Here is a 20,000-nt window from a genome sequence, read left to right on the forward strand (position 1 = left end):
TTGTGTTTCGTTTCGTCGGTGTCTTATCAGGACAATTTTCCTCCGCGAGCTGTAAGTTGAATCACCGGCTCTGGCCGGCCGGTGTAATCAGCAGTGATCCGTTCGGGATCTTCGAAATCCTCTAAAAGCATTGAATCAAAGTGAAAATCCTCGGTGTAGAGAGAGAGAGAGAGGTAGGTAAACCGGGCGACCGATGTTGGGACGGTTCCATGTTGTTGTCTTTGGTACGGCTTTCGCGCAGAATGCAGGAGGAGGCACGGCACGTAAATAACCCAAAACGGTTCCGGCCCGGTTTCGTCGTCGTCGTCGCGTGTCGTGTTCGCATTAGCGCAGCGCCTGAAGGGAGTTATGCCGGGCTAAGCAAATTATGTGGGTCGGACAAAATTAGGAGTTTTGCTGCATCGTTACGCACAGTTATGCGCATTTTTTGTTATTGTGCCGCGGTAGCTTCCCGATAAGTGCCTAGCCGCTGCCTTTATCAAATGAGTATTCCGACTAGAAGGCCACCCCATTCCCTTGGCGCCTGGAATAGCTTCTCGGGCCCTGGCCGTTTCTTCGTCATAGATTACGCGGCATCGTCTTTGTTTTGCACAATGCAGAGAACGTTTTGCGTCCATGTCGGGCTCGGGGAGTACGCACACCTATAGGCGCCGGTCACCCAAAATCAAGCCTCAACAAAGCGAAGCCTTTCCTTATCAGCTTCTTTAAGCTGCTGCAGCCTTGCCAATATAGATTGCGCTGTATTTCTTGAATTGCTGTCGTTGATAATGATTCATGTCGTTCGAATTGTACAATAGCGATAATAATTTAATCACCCATACCAGCTATTTGCACTTTTGTCCCGTTGCATATCATTTCAATTTATCCGACGATTCTGACCCTTTTTGAATGGTTTATCTATTCTGTTTTATCATTAAGTTTCTATCTTTCTCATTTTATTCTATCGAGATTCCCAAAAAACCATCATCTTCATCATCCCCATCGTCGTCACCATCATCGTCGCCAGCATTATCAACCAAACCAAACACACATGCATCATCTGCCGGGCTACGAACAAATTGATAGATGACGGAAAGCAGGCGTTGAGGGTGAAGACGAGCGATCACGTTGGTGCGAGTGAATAACAAATCAAAGGCACACAGTCATCATTGCCCACCCCCTTTTATCTCATACTCATCACACGGAACTGTGCAGTCATGCTATGGTTGCTGCGATAGTTGCACCTACAAGATCATACCGGGGGGCGCTAGCATGCTAAGGTGGCTGTTGTGTAGCATCCTTCAGTACAAATAGTAGAGTAGTAAAGAATCAACCTCACCAGAATTGTTCTTTCGAATGAAAGGCGATGCTTAAAGGATCAGACATTATTGAAGCCAATCCGCAATCCGATAGCAAACGCTGTTAGTGGTGAGTATTTTTAGTTTACATCGAACGATTTTCTGTTACGATCGTTATAGTTGTACCGGTGGAGCAGCTAGGCTCAATAGGTGACCGAAAGGAATCGGCTGTCCTAATGCCAATAGGCACTACATCATTCTCCCCACCTTGTACTTGGTTAGTAAGAGCCTCCTTATTAATATGCTGATAATTCGTGCGGGTAAAGTGGCTAGACATTACCGGACCGATCATTCGAGATGTTTACTGTATTCGGATTCCGCGTGATTATGCAACTAAGGGGCTAATTAGCTACACGCTCCGCTCGTAACATAGCCTAAACACCGAGCTTTCTGCTACAAACAGCGTATTTTACAGAGAATGAAAAGCATGACTCTCTACCAAAGCAAATTACAATACCCTCTTATCATCTCCCTTCATGATGCGGTGTCGCGTTATCTGTGAAGAAGGAAGCCTTTTTCTGTTTATCATTTTCTGATGACTGATCTGTAACACAAACCGTTTCGTGCTTAATCAGTCTGATCTTGCAGCTTAAGCCAACAGATTAACATGCAAAGTGCGCTTAAGTGGGAAGCGCCTCAGCGCTAGTGTGTGCATACTTTATCTACCAGATTGCTAAGAACATTCGAAGGCTTGCTTAGACCTACAAAGAAACGTGCCAAATGGGGTTAAGTGCTAGCGATGTCACTTATTCAACTGCTAAACGTTATCCGAAAACTTATTCTTCTATTAACGATTGTTTGCAACACTTTTTTTCGTTTTAGGAATTACTGAAGAAACACGGATAGCAAAAGTTCTCGCTCAATAACATCGGTGCATCAGTGATTCAAAATGGGACAGTCGTTGTCAGAACCGGAAACATCGAAAGAGACAGCCTTCTGCCAGAATGATTACTACAAGGTTGGGTCCAGTTGTATGCAGGGCTGGCGTATGCACATGGAAGACTCGCACACGCACATCCTTTCGCTACCGGACGATCCGGGAACGTCGTTCTTCGCCGTGTACGATGGGCACGGTGGCGCCAAGGTAGCCCAGTACGCCGGGATGCATCTGCACAAGTACATTACCCGGCGGCCCGAGTACGGGACTGACCTGAAGGTAGCGTTACAGCGCGGTTTTCTCGATCTAGACGAAGCCATGCTCAACATCGATGACCTGCGTGAGCAGATGTCCGGTTCAACGGCAGTGGTCGTGCTTATCAAAGAGAACCAACTATTCTGCGCCAACGCAGGCGACTCACGTGCAATCGCATCCGTGAATGGCCGATTGGATGTGCTATCGTTTGATCACAAACCAATGAACGCAACGGAGATGGAGCGGATTCGCAATGCCGGCGGGTACGTAGAGTACAATCGCGTAAATGGTTACCTGGCCCTCTCCCGTGCGCTCGGTGATTTTGGTCTCAAGCGCAACCAGGAGAAGAAACCGGAAGAGCAGATGGTCACGGCGTTTCCCGACATCGAGGAGCGTGAGGTGACGGAAGATTGGGACTTTCTGGTGATTGCGTGCGACGGTATTTGGGACGTGCTATCCAGCCAGTCAGTGCTCGAGTTTGTGCAGGACGAAATCGCTCAGGGTTTGTATCCGCAAAAGATTTGTGTGAACCTGATGGTACGCTGCCTAGCACCAGACTGTCAGATGGGAGGCATCGGTGGTGACAACATGACCGTGATTATCGTTTGTTTTCTACACGGCCAACCTTACGAACAGTTGGTAGAGCGATGTAAGGTAGCGGTTGCGAAACGCGAAGCAAAGGCCAAGAAACGGTTGCAACGGAAATCATCGCACAGTGGTGACGAGACGGTAGCGGGTTCTTCCGATGTCTCCACAAAGGAAGACGATGATGGTCCGCGCGAAAGAAACGTGCGTGTTCTAGAGGATGATTCTTCGGGTAGTGATAGTGAGCGATCGGATGAAGCACCTGAACCATCAGCCCCTCTTGTCGCTGCTGCACCGGAAGTTGCAGCCGCTTCCAGTACCTCGTTAACGTATAGCGATAAAAAAGAACAATCGCAAGCGGCACAGAACGATGAATCACTCGAACAGGCCACCAAAAACAGTCACAAAGATAAGGTAGCAGATGAAGATTTGAAGACCCCGCAACCTTACCTCGCGGACGATGATACTAGTGAAGAGATCGATCTAAAGTAGACAGGTTCCCTTAGGCGTCGGAGAGGATAGCAACGTTGGGCGGTTTTCCTTTTCACTTTAACCAATGCCCACACGCGACAGCTTGCCCAAGAGAACCGAAAACAGTCCACAACCGGTTTTGTGCATCACTCAGTTTAAGCGATTTTGTTTGTAATGTTAGGACGTTTTTCTAATTTGTTTTCCCCTTTTTTTTCTTATGGTACATGTTACGTGGCGTAACCTTTGCGCGCGGGGTCTCTAGAATAATACGGTTGATGATATTTTAAAACGCAAAACAAATCGAAGGCCAACTTTCTTCCTAATGCGCGCGCTAGCAAATACCAAATACTGTACAGCAGAAAATAGTGTAAACACATGGACGGTTCATACCAAAAGTAATGGCGCGGATGTAAAAGAGCAGGTTAAGCAAGTAGTGAGCGTACAAAGCACTCCCAATAATGGCGGTGTTACTGAAAGCTCTGAAACTGAAGGATCCATTCGGTACCGATACCGTTTCGGGCCGTTCCTGCAACTACGATACGCTTTCTCTCAGTGATCCTATCCCCCCCCTCCGGTGTCCCCCCGAGCTATATCGCATCGGTGCGCTGATAACCTGAATGAGTTGAGCTTGTGCAGAGACACCTGAGACTGCTGCTTTCCTCGATTCACGATAATAATGCTCATGCAACTCCTCGTCTCGTCGTGGTCTAGCCACCGTGTATCTTGTTCCTGTAAATAGGCTGAATCTTTTATATACCAAATAGCATCAACATTCGGCACGGGCGCAAGGTACGAGGGATGCATGCAGTCATCATCGGTCACCATATAGAGACCGCACGGCACTGCCTCCGGTTAACGAGCATATCCGTTGTTCTTTTCTCTGCTCGGTATGTGTCGTAAGGCTGGAGCATACTGGAAGGACAGTAGGGACGGAGACAACACGAGCTATGTGTGTAAATATCGGCCTGAACGATGGTCGTACCGATGTTGAACAAAAGCGATTGCATAACATCTATTGGTAACTATCCGATCTGTATGCTATTAAATTATACATGAATACATGTGGAAATATATATACATATATATTTTCTTTTTCGAGATAAACAGTAGAAAAATGGTCTCTCTTATAATTTTGCTTGTTCAGTTGATAATATCACACCATTAGTGGCCATCGTTTGCTAATTTAGTTTTCTTTTCGTGCAGCCGTTCGCCATCATCCTTAGTTCAATTCTAAAAACGAAAATTACCAAACCAACGCTTGATGTTGCTGCCCAAAACGGTACTTTATTGTATTTCTATTGTGTTAGATAAGATAGCGTGAAATTTTTGCGGCAGCTGCAACACGTTTAAAGTTACATTCTTTGGTTTTTTATTCGTGATTCCAATTGGTTTCGTGTTGCAAAGATGGATTCTACGGGAGTGTGCAGCTCGCTCACTCGAGCCAATGCAAGTAAACGATGAAATCGTGTACATAGTCGACGCGTCTTGTCTTCCGGCCGATGGTTTTGGCAGTGAGGTGGAGCTTATAGAAACGGCCACGCTGTAGTTTCCGGTTCGCAAACAGTCGCACGGCACCCGACGTTTTACGTACCGTTTCGAAAGTGAAAATGTGCGCGTGCTGTCGATCGCGGAAGTAGAAGCTTGTATCGTAAGCGATCGTTTGTTGATCCGCCGGAATCGAAACGATGGCTAGTGATTGGCGCTGATTGAAACGCTCCAGTGTGATGATCAGATGGGACAACGTTTGCCCAACGAGCGCTCGATCCGGACAATCGTACGGAGTACGGGTACAGTTTAGGTAGCACGTTTCACGCTCATAGTCCTGCTCATATTCGGGCGGACAGGCCGTGTGTACGCACAAGTACGAACCACGGGTGTTCAAACAGGACAAACTATCGCCACACTCGTCCGCCTGCAGTTCACACTCGTCCACATCCTGGCAGCGATTTTCGAGCCAACGGAAACCATCAGGGCACCGTGGTCCGATCAGTCGTCCACTCGGTTCATTTCGTTTCCGCTTGATCGTACACGTGCGACCGTCCGCCGTTAGATGGTATTGCTCAGGACAGTAACATAGGTAGCTGCCGGGCACATTGGTACAGAAATGTGAACACTCGTGCACCTGCTCACGGCACTCGTTAATGTCGATGCAGTGAAGCTCCGCATCGGCAGGATCTGCTTCCGTGTCCCGCTCGTACCATGCCGCACGATATCCTGGGGCGCATTGACACTCATAGCTACCGATTGTGTTAACGCACAGCTGGGCAGCGGAACCTTGGCAATAGTTTCCGCTGGAGCACTCGTCCACATCACTGCAGTCACCCATGGTTACATTGTACTCGTATCCCTGCGGACACTGGATCTCCGTTGGTGGTGCCAGAGTACGATCACCAAAGAACAGATTGTATTCTACGGTGTCGTTCGATAGCTGAGCCCTGTTGGTTAGCGTCACCTTGATGCCATATGTTAACGGTGGCGGTATGTCCACGTACTCGACCGGAGGTGCCTCGGCAAACTGGTAGTTACGCACCACCTGGATATCATTGCGATCCTCACCCGATGCGCTAGCGTAGTCTGCACTGTCCGTATCCGGTGACTGTCGATCGTTGTGCGAGGATGTTACGCCCGCAGGAGGACCACCGTTATTCGATTCGTACATTACCAACGGTGTAAAGTTGCGCCGTCCGGCCGCACTCGTATCGATCGTCCTGAGTAGAGCATCATTTCGACAACGTTTCGTACTGCAGGGAGCGATCTCCGTGTTCTCTCCGGCACACATCCTTCCACCTGCCTTCGGTTCCGGGTTGTTGCAGTACCGCTTCCGGCTCTTGACGCCAGTGCCGCACGATTTACTGCAGCGTGTCCAAGGTCCCCAAGCGGACCAGCCACCATCAACGTTACATTCCTGCTGTTTGCATATCCTGACCTCACTTTCCTGACCCTCGCAGGCTAGGCCACCGTGTCGTGGTATGGGATTGGAGCAGCTTCGCAGGCGCATAATGCGACCAAAACCACACGCCTCACTGCAGACTGTCCAGTTAGACCAAGGTGTCCAGCCTCCATGGATCGGGCAGTACCGTACGCGGCACGGTTCCTCCTCATAACTCTCCCCTACGCACGGTTTACCACCAAGGGATGGCACCGGTGAGTTACACTTTCGGCTACGTTGCCGTATTGACCGGACACCCTCATACTCGGCGACACAGTCCAGGGAACAGTTACTCCACTCGCTCCACTTACTCCAACCACCGTTCACCGGGCAGGCCAACAGTTCGCACGGTTGAACCTGCACATTCTCGCCAACACAGGCGAACTGGTCACCCTGCGCCGGAGAACCGTTCAGCAGCAGACAGATGCGTGACCGGAACTGGGTACCGGTTCCACACGTGGCACTACACGAAGACCACGAACCCCACGGTGACCAGCTTACGGGCACTAGAGAAGAGACACATTCTTGTGATTATACAGCAAGGATATGGAAATGGACACGTTTGCCTTACCATTGATCGTCACCTCAAACTCGCGGCTCACTTGGCCCAACGGATTGCTAGCCACGCAGCGGTACATTCCGGCATCGGACAGTCTGGCAGCCAGTAAACGGAGCGTGTGACCATTCGTACCGAAGTAGTATCCCTCGTCGTGCTTTCCCAACTGCACGCCATCTTTTTCCCAACGAACAGTTGCTTCCGGAGATCCATCGGTCTCACAGCTCAAGTCTAAACTGTGGTGCAACGAAACACGCTGCCGATACTCGTAGTCGTAATCCGGCCCATCTTTCCACGTCGGGGCCGTCTGAACAACGATGTGATACAGCTTCTGCGCTGAACCGGCCGTATTATTAACGTAACAAGAATATGTGACCGTTTGTGTTATGTTGCGCAGTTCGATGGTGCTCGGATCTTGTGGATTTCCCGCCAGCAGCTCATTCCGGTGCTCATCCAGATAGTCGACCTTCATCCAGAAAACGGCCGGTACCGGATTGCCAAGGCTAGAGCAGTCGAGTGTTACATTTTCGCCTGCCATCACGGCTATTTCCTGTTGATCGGGACGCTGACGATCAGACGACATTCTACTGCTCTTGATGGCCGGCGGTACCAACACGTCCAGCTCGTACTGTAACTCCGTCTTGCCGATGGGATTCTCGCCATAGCAGAGATACGTTCCGGCGTCGCGCTGGCTGACACTGGACAGGAAGAGCGTGGAACTGCTCTGTTTCAGGCGCTTGCTATTGCGATACCAACCGATGGTCGGCCGCGGGCTACCGTCGATGGGACAGAATAGAAACAGTGGCAGTCCTTCCAGCAGTTGGATCGTGCTGCCATCCAACTTCAGTTTTTCCAACTGCACATACGGTGGAACCATGACATCGAGCTTAAACAGTCGCTCCTGGAAACCGATTGCGTTCTGGGCCATACAGAGATACTTGCCCCGATCGGGAAGCGTGGCATTCGGTTGCCGCATCGAAAAGCGAATCTCGAAAGGCGAACGGCGCTGAGCGTGGAAACTAGCACTAGCGCGAGAGCCCTGCTGGCTACTCTTGTGCTCCGTATTGCTCTTGACGCGATAATTCTGGTCCATGATCATCTCCGATGCGTCCAACAAAGCCGTCGACGCCAGTACTTCGCCCCGATGTATGATGCTTAGCACCGGGAGTGGATTACCAAGGGCGTCACAGTCCAATTCGATGCTATCACCGGCCAACAGTGTCTGGTCCGATGTGAACGACGTTATTTCGGCCGGTTCTGAAACATGGAACGGCGCGAAAGGGTTTTTATTTGATCTCACTCCGACAGATCGTATAGCTGGCTGACTTACGATAGACCAACACTTGGAAGGATTTGCGATTCTGTCCGAACACGTTCTCTGCGTCGCAATGGTACATTCCCGAGTCCTGCGGTTGTACGTTCACGAACTCCAATATCTCTTCGAACTCATCCAGAGATTCTCTGCCAGGTAAAACGACAGGTTATTAACAATGCCTATAACTGCTAGTTTGTACTACTAACGCTCAATACTTACTCTTCCTTCAGCCACTGATAGGAGGCCGATGGATTGGCCTGCATCGTACAGTCCAGCTCGAGATCATCTCCAACAAACAGCTCGATCGAGCGTACCGGTTCATCGTAATACTGCGGTGCCGTCATGACATCCAACCGATAGGCCTGAGTCGATTTGCCGAGCTCATTCTCAGCCACGCACACGTACAGATCGCTATGATGTAGGTCCACCTGTGGGATAGTGAGATTGGCCGTAGCCGAAACCATCTGCTCGCGTCGGTTCCAATGAATGCTCGGTTCCGGCGTACCGCTTGCCTGGCACAGCAACTGCAGTGTTTCGCCAGAAAGCAGATTGACCTCGACCGCACTTTCAATCGGTTCGTCCGGTTGCCATTCAGATACCCCGGCACCATACTCATCGCTGAGCTCATCCGGATGCATCCGCAGTATCGCGGGCGGTGTAAGTACGGCTACCATGAACGAATGCCGATCCGTACCGGCACGATTCTGCACCACACACGTGTATGTACCCTCGTGCTGTGCCCTTAGTCGGTCGATGATAAGCAGGTTCTCCTTTAACTTCACGTCGCTTAGGTCGAAATGCTCTTCGAGCCCTTTCTCATTCAGCTGCCAAAGAAGGCTTTTGTAGTTTTCGAAGGGACACAGCAGGATCAATGGCTCATCAGCTCGAGCTTTGAGCGGTGTCAGACCAGTGGCAGTGTAGTCACTATCATCCGGCAGTCGTTGCGGTGGTCGTAACTTATTGATGAACATGTTCCGTCGATCGGTGCCTTCGGTACTCTCGAGTTGGCAGGTGTAGGTGCCGGTTGTAGCATTTTCATACGGCAGCACCAGCAGCGGACCATCAACCAGGGTGGTTCCGTTGAACAACCAGGAAGCATTCGGTGGAGGGCTTCCAGTACCGGTACACTCAAATCGCATCGATTCATTAGGCAGGATAGTTACTTGCGAGTCTAGCACGGATTCAATTTTTGGAGGATCTAAAACAAGACAAAGAAAATGTTGCTTCTTATCGTACGAATCAGAGAGTGGATTGCATCGGAAAGCAGACTGCAAAGAGTGCCTTGCAAAAAGGAAAACTTATTTAGGACGAGATCGTTCAAAATCATAGACGCCATTTGTCAAGTGTCGAGCATGATTTTGAATTTGAGGCGCCGGAAATCAGAATGAAGCTGCCGACATTCTTCCAGCAAGATTTGTGGTTCCGTGAGCGGATCAAAGCGGAACAGGTTTCACGACAACGCTTCCAACAACAGTTGGCAGCACAAACGGGGCACTGTTGTTGCCACTGCGGTACTAAACCGATCGACGAGTGGAAACCACCGGAGGGGTGGCCCATTCGACCCAGAACATCGAGCCAGGAGATCGGTCGCTTTGTCGGTATTCCGTTAGAAAAGTTTCTAAGCGCACCTTCCAGCACGGGCCACATGAACACACCATACGCGGCCGTAAGTGCCACGCCAACCTGTTGAAATGAACGAAACGATACGAGCACCTCTTACGGCCAGGTAGAAGATCTTCTGTTGCAAACCATGCTCGTTCTGTATATTACAACCGTATACGCCACTGTGATTGTAGCTACTGTTCCAAATTTGAAGTCCCGCATCGCTGACGGTAACACCCGGTGTATCGCTCTCAATGGGCATACCGTTGAATGTCCAGGATATTGTTGGCTGTATGGAAGATAGTAAAATAGATAGAATGCTCCTCTTCTGATGCATGCCGTGACAGTAGTACCTCTGGTATAGCCCATCCGAAACATTCCAGTTGTGTATTCTGACCTAAACCCAGTTGTACGGATTCATCGAGAGCACCCTTGATTTCCGGTGGCCCATATGTGTCGAGAGTGAACGATTGCTCCGCCGTGCCATAGTCGTTGGTCCCCGTACAGCGGTAAACACCAGCCGTTTCGTAAGACACAAGCAGGCGCTGCATTGGCTTGGTAACATCCTTGAACGAAGCCTCAGGTTCCCAGCGTATCGTTGGATCGGGTGTTCCCGTGATGTTACACTGCATCGTGATTTGATCTCCAACTTTACTACTTAGTGCCGTCATGGGTTGATCGAAAACTTTAGGTGCAACCCCTACTTGTAGGTCCAATGTCGAAGAAACACTCCCGAGCGGATTTGTTGCCGTACACTCGTAGCGTCCTGCGATATCCGGGATGTACGTGGGCACAAGGAAGCTGAGCGTTTTGTTATCGTTCTCCAGCTGCAGCAGTTCGTTCGTGACCAAACGTTCACCGTTTCGGAACCAATGCACAGTCGGTTCAGGTAAACCGTTGGCATCGCAACTGAGCGACGATACCTTGGTACCGGCTTTCTTCTGTATCCTGCCCGAGTCCGGTATTGGCTCAGCATCCAGAAACATAGACTCCAGCTCCGGTGCCACCATCATACGCAGCTGTAGTATCATCGCGTCGGCACCGTGCTGATTGGAGAAGATACACGTATAACTGGCCACGTTTTGTGGCTGGAAGTTATCCACGGTCAGCAGATACCGTACGGCGTTCCGGGATTGATCATTATCCAGTGAAACACGTATGTTATCGATCGTGTGCTTCGGATTGCTTTCGAAGGTGGCTAACTCAGTGGTCCAGATGTATTCGGTCAGCGGCTGACAGAGTTCACAGGAACAGTTTAGTGTGATCGACGACCCTGGCGTTACATACATGGTTGTCTCCGTAGGCTGAATGATGATTGGTGCCTCTGGAAGTTGATGTGATCAAAATTGAGAAGATCTTCGCTTGTATCGGCTGTGCTTTTCTTACCATTCGCTGCACCTTGCAGCACAAACGTTTGTTGGCTAAATCCATACGCATTACGACCCTCGCACGTATACACGCCCTCCATCCGGGGGGTCATCGTGAACGCCAACGTCGGCACAGTGTCTGAAAGGGGTTGTTGTTCCCCGGATTGATCCAAAGTTTCATAGTACCATTGAAAATGGGGTGCCGGTAAACCATCCATATTACACTGCAGCTCTATCCACTCGCCGTACTCGCGCATTACCTCCTGACTGGGAGGACCGATTGGTTTGGGCGCATACTCCACAATGATTGTACTATTCTCGCTGGTAATCCGTTCACCTAGGAAGTCGGTATGGCATGTGTAGTTACCGGCATGCTCTGTAGTGATGTCGATTAGTTCTAGGTACGATTTGTCTTCGGCCATCAGTAAGGGAGAACCGTTCAGCGTCCAGTGAAGTCCGGTCGTGTCGGCGGACTGGTCCACGATACATCTTAAGGCGATGAAAGGTTCACGTTCGACGGCAAGCGTGTACTTCGGAAGCAATCGAATCGTTGGCCTGTATCGTGGTTTCACTGCGTCCAAAGAAATGAGAGTAAGTACGTTGGACAGGCCTCTAGCATGCCACAAGCATTCTTACCTTTTACCATAACCAATTTCTCACCCTGACCCAGATCGTTGTGAGCCAAACAGGAGTAGTTGCCGGCATGTTTGAGATCCACGCTTCTCAGCCCAAATTGCAGGATATCCGATTGACTGGAATTGGTTACAAGAATTACTTCCAAACGAAAGGGAAGCCTCGCGTGTACTCGAGTGCCTTACTTGAACTGCTGCTGCAGAACGGTGATCTTGTTCCACTGCCAGCTGGCCACGGACGGTGAGGCCGAGTAGACGTGACATTCCAGCAGGTAATCGTCACCTTCCGTCAGCTCCACACGAGTTGCGTAGCCAACGGATACCTCGGGTGCTGCTGGCCGTGTGGCTTGAATGGCGGTCGAGAAAAGACGCTGCATTGGTTCGTTGTGGATGTTTCTTCCGTTGATCGTCAGCTTAAACGGTTGCCGCGGACTATCGAACGCTTTGGTACGGTAAAGACCACCGGAATCGGGCACTTGTTGAAGTGGTAGGCTGAACTGAAACACGGCTTCACCTCCATTGCCGCCAACGTCCGGATTGTGTGAAGTGATCGTAACGGATTCCAGAACACGAATCAACGTTGGATCGGAAGGTTGCACTGCTAGGTAGTTCTTCTCGTCCAGCACAGGCTGAGGCGAAAGGACACGGTCGGATGTTGGTTCGGTGAGCGAGAATCCAAACTTGAACTGCACATCACTGAGCCCGGATAACCGCACCGAGTGCGATGAGTCTGAAGATGCTTTGATATTCCACTTGCCCGGTGCAGGATCGGCCACATTAACGACACGTATATTATCCAAACTCAGCACTTCTCGAGATCGATTGTACGGCTCTAGGTCGGGATCCAGGATCTCGATCGTCGGTTTCGCTCCGGCCACACTGACACTAAACTCCTTCAGGGTACTATCGACGTTCAGATCGATATCGTGTGCCTTTGGAGCCCCCGAATCGATGGCCTTCAGCGGTACATGATCAGTGTCCATGGTGTTGCGGATGGCAAGCAGAACCTGCTCGATCTGATCTTTCCGTAGATCAAACACCTGCCCATTACTGGCGGCAGCAATGTTACTCATCACCTGGTACCCTGGAGTGTTCTTGCCATCACAGAATCCCGTCAGCAGGAAGGTGATGGGCGTTTGCTTACGCTGCACCAACTGCAGAACACGCTTGTCCAGTCGAAAGTCCTTGGCCGTCGCATCGGTAAACACGTACACGAATGAACGCGGAATTGCTAGCTCGATCGCACCGGCCAAAGCCTCCAGGGCCGCCTCCGGACAATCACCACCACCAACGATTTGCAGTTGATCGAGAGCGGCCAGCAGTTCGTCCTGGTTGCGTGTCACCAGCTTCGGGCCAACGTGTGGATCACGGAATGGGACAAAGACATAATTGAAGATCGGGTTCGTCTCCCGTTGCGTGATCTCCGCAATGATTAGCCTAGCCGCATCCCGTAGCTGCTGCAAATCGTCCACCATCGAACCAGTCGCATCGAACACGATCACAAGGCTACGTTGTCCTTCCTTTGGCGGAAGAAAGGATTCGCGCTGGGTCGCGAGAGTTCGCTGCAGATCGGGCAACAGTACACTTGCCGGACGTTGATCACTCGAGGGGGTCGGCCGGGGTAGTGGAGTTGGACGGGTTGGTAGGGTTGGTACACTCTGGAGTGGCTGTAGCATTGGATCAGCTTCCACTTCCTCCGGCAGTGTAGGAAGTAGTTTATGATACTTCCGCTCGCTTACCGGCCGTGTCAGCAGTTCTTTCAGATGCTCCTTCAGAGCTTGTGGATTACTCGGATCAGGATGGGTGTTACTCGGTTTGGCCGATAATCCCAACGATTCGAGGAATTCACGCGATTCCGGGCGCTTCTGCAAAATACCGACGAGCTCCTGATCAAACAATGATGGGTCGTCTGCCTGAGGGAGCGCTTCATCCTGACCACTACCATCCGTGACGTCATCGAGTTCGATCTGATCCGCGTGAATCCCTTGTCCATCGTCATCACTATCTTTCGCATCCCACACCACCGACCTACTATCGCCGGTTGTGACCTTTGACTCCGGTAGCGTCGCTGCAGAGGCGCTACCGTCGACGGTAAGCAACTGATCGGCTTCGAGCAGCTCTTCACTGATGGTGTGGTAGCCGCTTATGCTGCTATCAGCATCAATGAATGGTGTGTCCCTCATTGCGCTGATACGCGGCCTCGTATCGATCACGGTGCGATCGTCCCGCCCCAGCCGACTGACTCCGGGGGTCACACGGAACGGATCGGAATCTTCGGCGTCATCGTTTGTTGTGAGTTGTCGTGGTAGTTTTTCCGTCGTTACACGGTCCAACAGTTCATCCTTATCAGCTGGACCGCTCGATTCGCCTGCCACAATTGCACAGGAAACGGCGAACAACACCAGAACAAAACTCATGTAGATTCGCATGTTCGATTTCATAACGCAGTCCGCTTTCCGGCGGAAATTGCTGACACTGATCGATTCTTCTTTATAAAACCCACTGTTCACGGCACATTTTACCTCAGCACTGGCTGGCCGTAGCGGGCGCAACCAAGATGAAAGAACACGTTGTGCAACTCCGGATGTAACGGAGATCGTCGGAAAACAACGGAAATCACACACTTGCGAGCACTGGTGGTACACAGAACGTTATGCTGATTTGAAATGCAGGCTTGTTATTCACTATCAGCAGCACTGGCACGGGACAGGAAGCCACACGCGGATCGCGGTTCAATACGTGCGCACAGCCACGAAGCAACCGAACGAATAATCAAGAATTTCCGACGCTCGAAGAACCAACCATCGATCGATCAAGTGGACGACGAGCTTGTCCTGCGATTACGCTAGAGGTCGGTTAATCGCGTGCAAGGAAAATGGCTAAGCAAAGGAGATTTCTTGAGTCTGTACACGGTAAGACCGCTGAATTTAACTCTAAAATCAGTTAACAAAGTTATACAGAACTACAGCGATAGAAGAAAAGGAAATTTACAATGGCCAGATACACTGTTGATCAGCTTTCGGATTACTTTACTCCTCCATGCGCCCCGTTTCTTTCCCCAGCCTTGCTAATTTCGATGTCCGTTATTAATTTTGAATTTCGCGGCGAAATGCTTCTTAAGCAATGACTAGACGTGCAGCTATTTTTGGATTTTTGATGATGGCCTCGAATTTAACGGAACAAATCCGTTGTTGTTGTTTGCTGACGATGTCGAGTGAAAAATAGACGAAAAAGGGAATTAAGCATAGATTTCACTCATTAAGTTAGTCAGCTACTGGATGTTCTGTAAGTAAATGGCCAAGAAAGCTGCTATTCTGAGTTTAATTCAACGTTCAATTTTAGTTCTTGCCGGAGCCCTCGCGATGGCCTGTCGATTTCAAAGGAATTAAGAAAAAGCAAAACGGAAATTTGTAGTTTTTTTTTCAAAAACATCTGATTTCCACCAGCGGTTTGCTGAACGGGAATGCGCTCGAGCGAGTTCGTCTGGCCCGGTCGCCCGCGTTCGGGTTCTCATTCGGGCGAAGTTCGTTTGTGAGTGAGGAGGTTTTTGTGTCTTTTCCGTCGGGAGTAGAAAAAGCTGTGAAACGAAGCAAAAATTCCCATAGCTCCGCGTTTCTGCCTGTTTTTCTACCGGGAACGGCCACAAAGTCTCCGCCTCGCCACGTTCACCTTTTCGCACCGGAAAGTGTGGCAGAACACGCACGAATCCGGCTTACCGGCGTTTTTCCAGCTGCAGAGCTAATCCGTGCCGTCTAAGCAAGCGACTGTGCAAAGCAGCCTGTGTGTAGTGTGTGTGCCTGTGTGTGCCCGTGTGTGCAGAGTACTGAACCCAACGGAAAAATGGCAGCCGTTGCCCTCAGCGAAAAGGTCCTCGCGGCCAAATCCATCATTTGCGATGTCGAAGGAACCACGACTTCGATCAGCTTTGTGAAGGTAAGTTCTGGGGCCCCATTTTTCCCTAACATCGGTGACCGATGACTCTTCCGCATTCCGTTACCCCCACCCTCCATTTCCGCCGGGTACCGCATGGTCGGTACTGCAAGCCGGTCGGTTCCCGTTCGAGATTTTCCTCCAACCATATGTGGGAGCCATTGGAAAATCGCGGATGCAATCGAATTTGTCGGCTCTCTAGGACGCTCCTTTTTTTTCTTTTTTCTTTGCTCTTGCTCTGGCTGCGGTGTCATCGATCGATGTTGAAAATTTTCGTTTACTACTACACCGCCACACTCTGCGAGCAATGGAGTCGGCTGCATTCACGGCGCGGTACAAATACAGCAAAGAATTTCACTAAAAGAGAAGAGACCACCACCTTTTCTATCGCAAGGAGGCTGAGGCTGCTGATGGTTAAACTCGCATTTCATCTTGCACTCGTCGTGCTCTCTCTCCTAGGGCGCCTTTAGCTTTCATGTTAATTTTCAACCGATGTAAAGCGGTTGCTGGACTTCTAACCTCACCATACCCACTGCCATTCGACAGCTTCCATTTGCGGCTCCCGGTGCCCAGTGTCTGCGGTGGAAAAGCCTTCACCCGGCCTGCTGTTGCTCGCTCTTTCGGGCTCTAATCTAAATTCTGCTGCAACTAATGAAGTTTCTCTCCGTTGCCCGTTGGTTCCAAATCGTCGCCAACATCATCTGGAAGAGCGCACGCAAGCGAGAGAGCGAGAGCGACGGTGCAAGCAAGCATAAAACGTACCCGGTTTCCTCTGCTCCACAGCGAAGATTTTATGAGAACTATTCGCGTTTCCTTGCGACGACGACGACTACCTGCGTTTTTGCATTTCGCATCCGTTTTCGCAGGAAACAAGCTGGTAGTTGTGTGGCACTGAATGCGAGAGAAACGGTTTTCTTCTGCCTTTTTTTATGGCTGCCGCCGCCGACTGTGTCCGTCGTCTGTCCAACGAGCTTTGCGAATTTTGTGTAGCGTCCACGTTTAGATCGGTCCTTCGGGCCTGCTGCGACCATGCATTGTCTTCACGTCGTCTCGAACCCATCATCCCAGCAGGCTGCTCTCTTATTTAGAGCGCTCGCTTTGGGCAGCTGGAGGATGGAGTATGGAAGGAGAGAGAGGGAGGGGGTTGGTTCTGAAACCACTACCGCCGATGAGCCTGCTACGAAAAGTTGGTTCTGATTCTTACCGGTTTCTGTCGCTTTTTACCCCTTCATCGCCACCCATCGTTTTACGGCTGGCTGGTCGATGAGTTTACATGGGTGCTATGGCCAGGGCAGGGAGAGGAGGTTCAACTTAGAAGTGTGTTAGTATGTGTTGTCTGTCCCGATGATTTCCAAGCCAGATGCTTTTGTGTGGGTGAAATGCGTCGAGTGCACTAAGCGGATCTAGTTCACGGCAGCTGCCGCGCTTCCGCCAAAAGGGGTGCGAAGGAGGAGCGAGAGAAGATGTGCATATTATGCGCTGGAAGAAGATCTTTTGAAAATGGACGAAGCATAAAACGGCCTACTCTACTCCACACTCCCAGGTGCACTGTCAGCCATCGAGTTACCTGAAATTCATGTTCAAGGCCAGAATTTCAGTGGAAATAGTTTAGCAGAAAAGAATAGCTAGAGAAAGCCATTTTCCACTGTCCTTCAGAATTGAAAATGGCGTTCTAGATTTACCTCTCAGTACACAGTACTTTAAGCAACATTGGGTCTTTTTTTTACCCCAGTTCCCTTTTCATGTGCACAGGGTGTGGAGTCACAGGTAAAAGAGATCCTTTTGAGAGCTAACTGAAGGGATTTTACCCTTTATTGCTGGAAATTGCTTGCGTTTCAATTTCATTTTTATGTTCCAAGGTAAGAAGTCCCTACTGAGGGATGACACCATGACCATCTACCTCAAGTTCTGGAGCTTTAAAGAGATCAACAGTTGAATGTAATGCAGCATTTGACCTTCCTTCTCGTTGTGTCGTTGCCTTCTCATATTCTTCGCTCCATACCAACACCACGATGTGTGTGGATGCTGGTCCGGTTGGACAATCACGGAAATACCATTCCCGAGGAGCAGACACAAGAGAGCGAAAGAGCGAAAGATAGTGGATGCGCTCTAAAAATAGACCTCCCCGGCGTAGAAAGCTTTAATCGACCTTCCCCCTTTTCTACGTTTTCCTATGACATTCATACGGTAAAGCATGCATGAAGTGGTGTAATAGGAGAAAGAGGAAGTACAGAGCATAGCGAGCCTATAGCTATACGATGCCACCGGCAGCTGCTTGGTGGCTAGTCGATGTGGTGGATGTACCACGATGAGAATGGGCAGAGAACAGCGGAGCGTGCTTCTTTATAGAATGGAAGAGAAGCAATCGAACATGATGGAACGTGCAAGATGAAGAAAATTGCAATACTCGCCACGATGGTGTGCGTGTTCCTGCCATCGTTTGTTGCAAAATCGTAGCATGCCTATGGTTATTTCCTCAATCTAGTCTAGTGTTCGTGTAAAACGTGACAAAAAAGATTGAACGGAGGGAGCATGAGCGATGGAGAATGAGAGGGAGAGAGAATGTGGATAAATGTCATGTTACCGGCCGGCCGGCCGGCTTTTGCACACAGCGGTTTGAATCTGTTTTGTGAAAAAATACCTCGATCTGAAATACCCTAAGATATACTCGACCTCACTGAAAATGTAATGAGTAACTCTTTTTTTCTTTTCCAGGAGACGCTGTTTCCTTATGCCCTGAAAAATGCCGAAGAATACTTACGCAAGAACTGGAGTGAAGATGCTACTAAAACGGTAGTCAAAGCATTGCGTGAGCAAGCTGACGAAGATAAAAAGGCTGATGTGGAAGGTGTCATTCCGATTCCTGCTGAGGTAAGCCTATTTTATTGACCTTAGCTTTGCATTTGAATGTCTAATAGCTGTTAATATAAATCATAGTACTACATCGAATTCTGTTTGATAGTTCATTTTGTTCACTAACAATACGTTCTGAATTTCCATTATTATTTACCTTGTATTTTTATTTTAAGGACTCGGAATCGATCATCCCGGATGTAATTAAAAATGTGGAGTGGCAAATGTCCCAGGATCGTAAAACCGGATCGCTGAAGACGCTCCAGGGTCTAGTATGGGCTAAAGGCTACAAGGATGGCACCATCAAAGGACAGTAAGTAACAATGTCGTTATAAAATTCGCAAACTGTATCCTTCATTGGTATTTTTTTCCGATCATCTTCATAATCTTACACAAACAGTGTCTACGACGATGTGCAAAAAGCCTTCGAACAGTGGACTGAAAGTGGTCGTAAGGTTTACATCTACTCCAGCGGCAGTGTGGACGCTCAGAAGTTGCTGTTTGAGCACAGCGAACAGGGAAATCTGCTCAAATACCTGACCGGACATTACGATACTAAAGTGGGTGGAAAGCGCGAGAAGGAGAGCTATCAGTCAATCGTGAAAAATATTGATGTTTCCGCCGAAGACGTGCTGTTCCTAACCGACATCGTGGAGGGTGAGTTAACGTAGTTTTCATGTACATAGTTTTCGTGCTCGATGGTCGATGGAGGATTTTTGGTGCCATACTGCTGTTGTCATTAATGATGATAAAATATTCCTTTCTTTTGTCTCCTTTTTTATATTACTTTTTCTATTGCTTTGTTTGATGAAATTGTTTGTCACAAGCAGAAGCTAAAGCAGCCAAGGAAGCAGGACTGAATGTTGTGTTGCTGGAACGACCTGGCAATGCTGAACTATCAGAAGACGATCGCAAAGAGTTTGCTGTCATCAAGACATTCTCCGATTTGTCGTTCGAAACGGTGCCGGGCGAAAACGGCACATCGGTCAATGGAAAACGTAAAATTGACGAAACCATCGAGGTTCCAGAGGAGGACAAAGCTCAGGTATATCCTAATAAGAAGTAATTTACAATATCTGCAGAGTAGAATTGATCTTTATTATATTATCATTCATGCACCACGAATCTAACGTTCCTTCGATCGATGCAAAGGCAGGCAGAGAATGCTGGAGCATCGTATCAATGATTTACACAAGAAATGAATTTGTTAAATATGTTACATGGAAACATGTAGCGTTTTTGTTTGGTTTTTCTTTTATCATACCGAACAAAATTTCTCTGCGTACACTAC

General features: G+C 49.4%; 3 protein-coding genes and 1 long non-coding RNA gene across 8 annotated transcripts in view; 3 read left to right on the top strand and 1 right to left on the bottom strand.

Moving 5' to 3' along the window:
• Positions 1-4,634, top strand: part of LOC126571944 (probable protein phosphatase 2C T23F11.1) — a 5,165-nt gene extending 531 nt beyond the window's left edge. Inside the window, exons 2-4 of one of the 4 annotated variants that reach the window (XM_050230861.1) lie at positions 1-173; positions 949-1,407; positions 2,160-4,634. The exon at positions 1-173 is cut by the window's left edge and continues 69 nt beyond it. In XM_050230861.1, the coding sequence (XP_050086818.1) occupies positions 2,227-3,546 (1,320 nt within the window). In that variant the 5' untranslated portion in view covers positions 1-173; positions 949-1,407; positions 2,160-2,226 and the 3' untranslated portion in view covers positions 3,547-4,634. The other 3 variants (XM_050230862.1, XM_050230863.1, XM_050230864.1) reach the window with 3 other exon arrangements.
• A 66-nt stretch (positions 4,635-4,700) lies between these two features.
• LOC126571926 (hemicentin-1-like) lies at positions 4,701-14,681 on the bottom strand. The gene is made up of 9 exons (XM_050230826.1): positions 12,113-14,681; positions 11,931-12,046; positions 11,314-11,865; positions 10,281-11,251; positions 10,039-10,216; positions 8,545-9,523; positions 8,341-8,471; positions 7,026-8,267; positions 4,701-6,960 (listed from the first exon to the last, which is right to left on the bottom strand). The coding sequence occupies exons 1-9, from the start codon at positions 14,365-14,367 to the stop codon at positions 4,958-4,960; spliced, it is 8,427 nt and encodes a 2,808-aa protein (XP_050086783.1). The 5' UTR covers positions 14,368-14,681; the 3' UTR covers positions 4,701-4,957.
• Positions 9,935-10,245, top strand: LOC126571954 (uncharacterized). The gene is made up of 2 exons (XR_007607931.1): positions 9,935-10,051; positions 10,122-10,245. It is a non-coding gene; the product is annotated as an uncharacterized LOC126571954 (long non-coding RNA).
• A 768-nt stretch (positions 14,682-15,449) lies between the features above and the next one.
• Positions 15,450-20,000, top strand: part of LOC126571934 (enolase-phosphatase E1) — a 7,851-nt gene continuing 3,300 nt past the window's right edge. For both annotated transcript variants that reach the window (XM_050230843.1, XM_050230844.1), the window contains exons 1-5: positions 15,450-15,859; positions 18,572-18,727; positions 18,886-19,022; positions 19,110-19,366; positions 19,540-19,754. In XM_050230843.1, coding sequence (XP_050086800.1) covers positions 15,767-15,859; positions 18,572-18,727; positions 18,886-19,022; positions 19,110-19,366; positions 19,540-19,754 — 858 coding nt within the window. In that variant the 5' untranslated portion in view covers positions 15,450-15,766. The remainder of the gene's footprint in view (positions 15,860-18,571; positions 18,728-18,885; positions 19,023-19,109; positions 19,367-19,539; positions 19,755-20,000) is intronic.

This window comes from Anopheles aquasalis, chromosome 2 (assembly GCF_943734665.1).
Source record: "Anopheles aquasalis chromosome 2, idAnoAquaMG_Q_19, whole genome shotgun sequence".
Lineage (NCBI taxonomy): Eukaryota > Metazoa > Arthropoda > Insecta > Diptera > Culicidae > Anopheles > Anopheles aquasalis.

Coding starts and splice junctions, on each gene's coding strand:
- LOC126571926 (XM_050230826.1), bottom strand. CDS start 14,367: ATGAAATCGAACATGCGAATCTACATGAGTTTTGTTCTGGTGTTGTTC. Junction 11,252..11,313: donor GCTGCAAGGTGCAGCGAATG/GTAAGAAAAGCA, acceptor ATCAACTTCCAG/AGGCACCAATCATCATTCAG. Junction 9,524..10,038: donor CTTCTACCTGGCCGTAAGAG/GTGCTCGTATCG, acceptor GTCTTGTTTTAG/ATCCTCCAAAAATTGAATCC.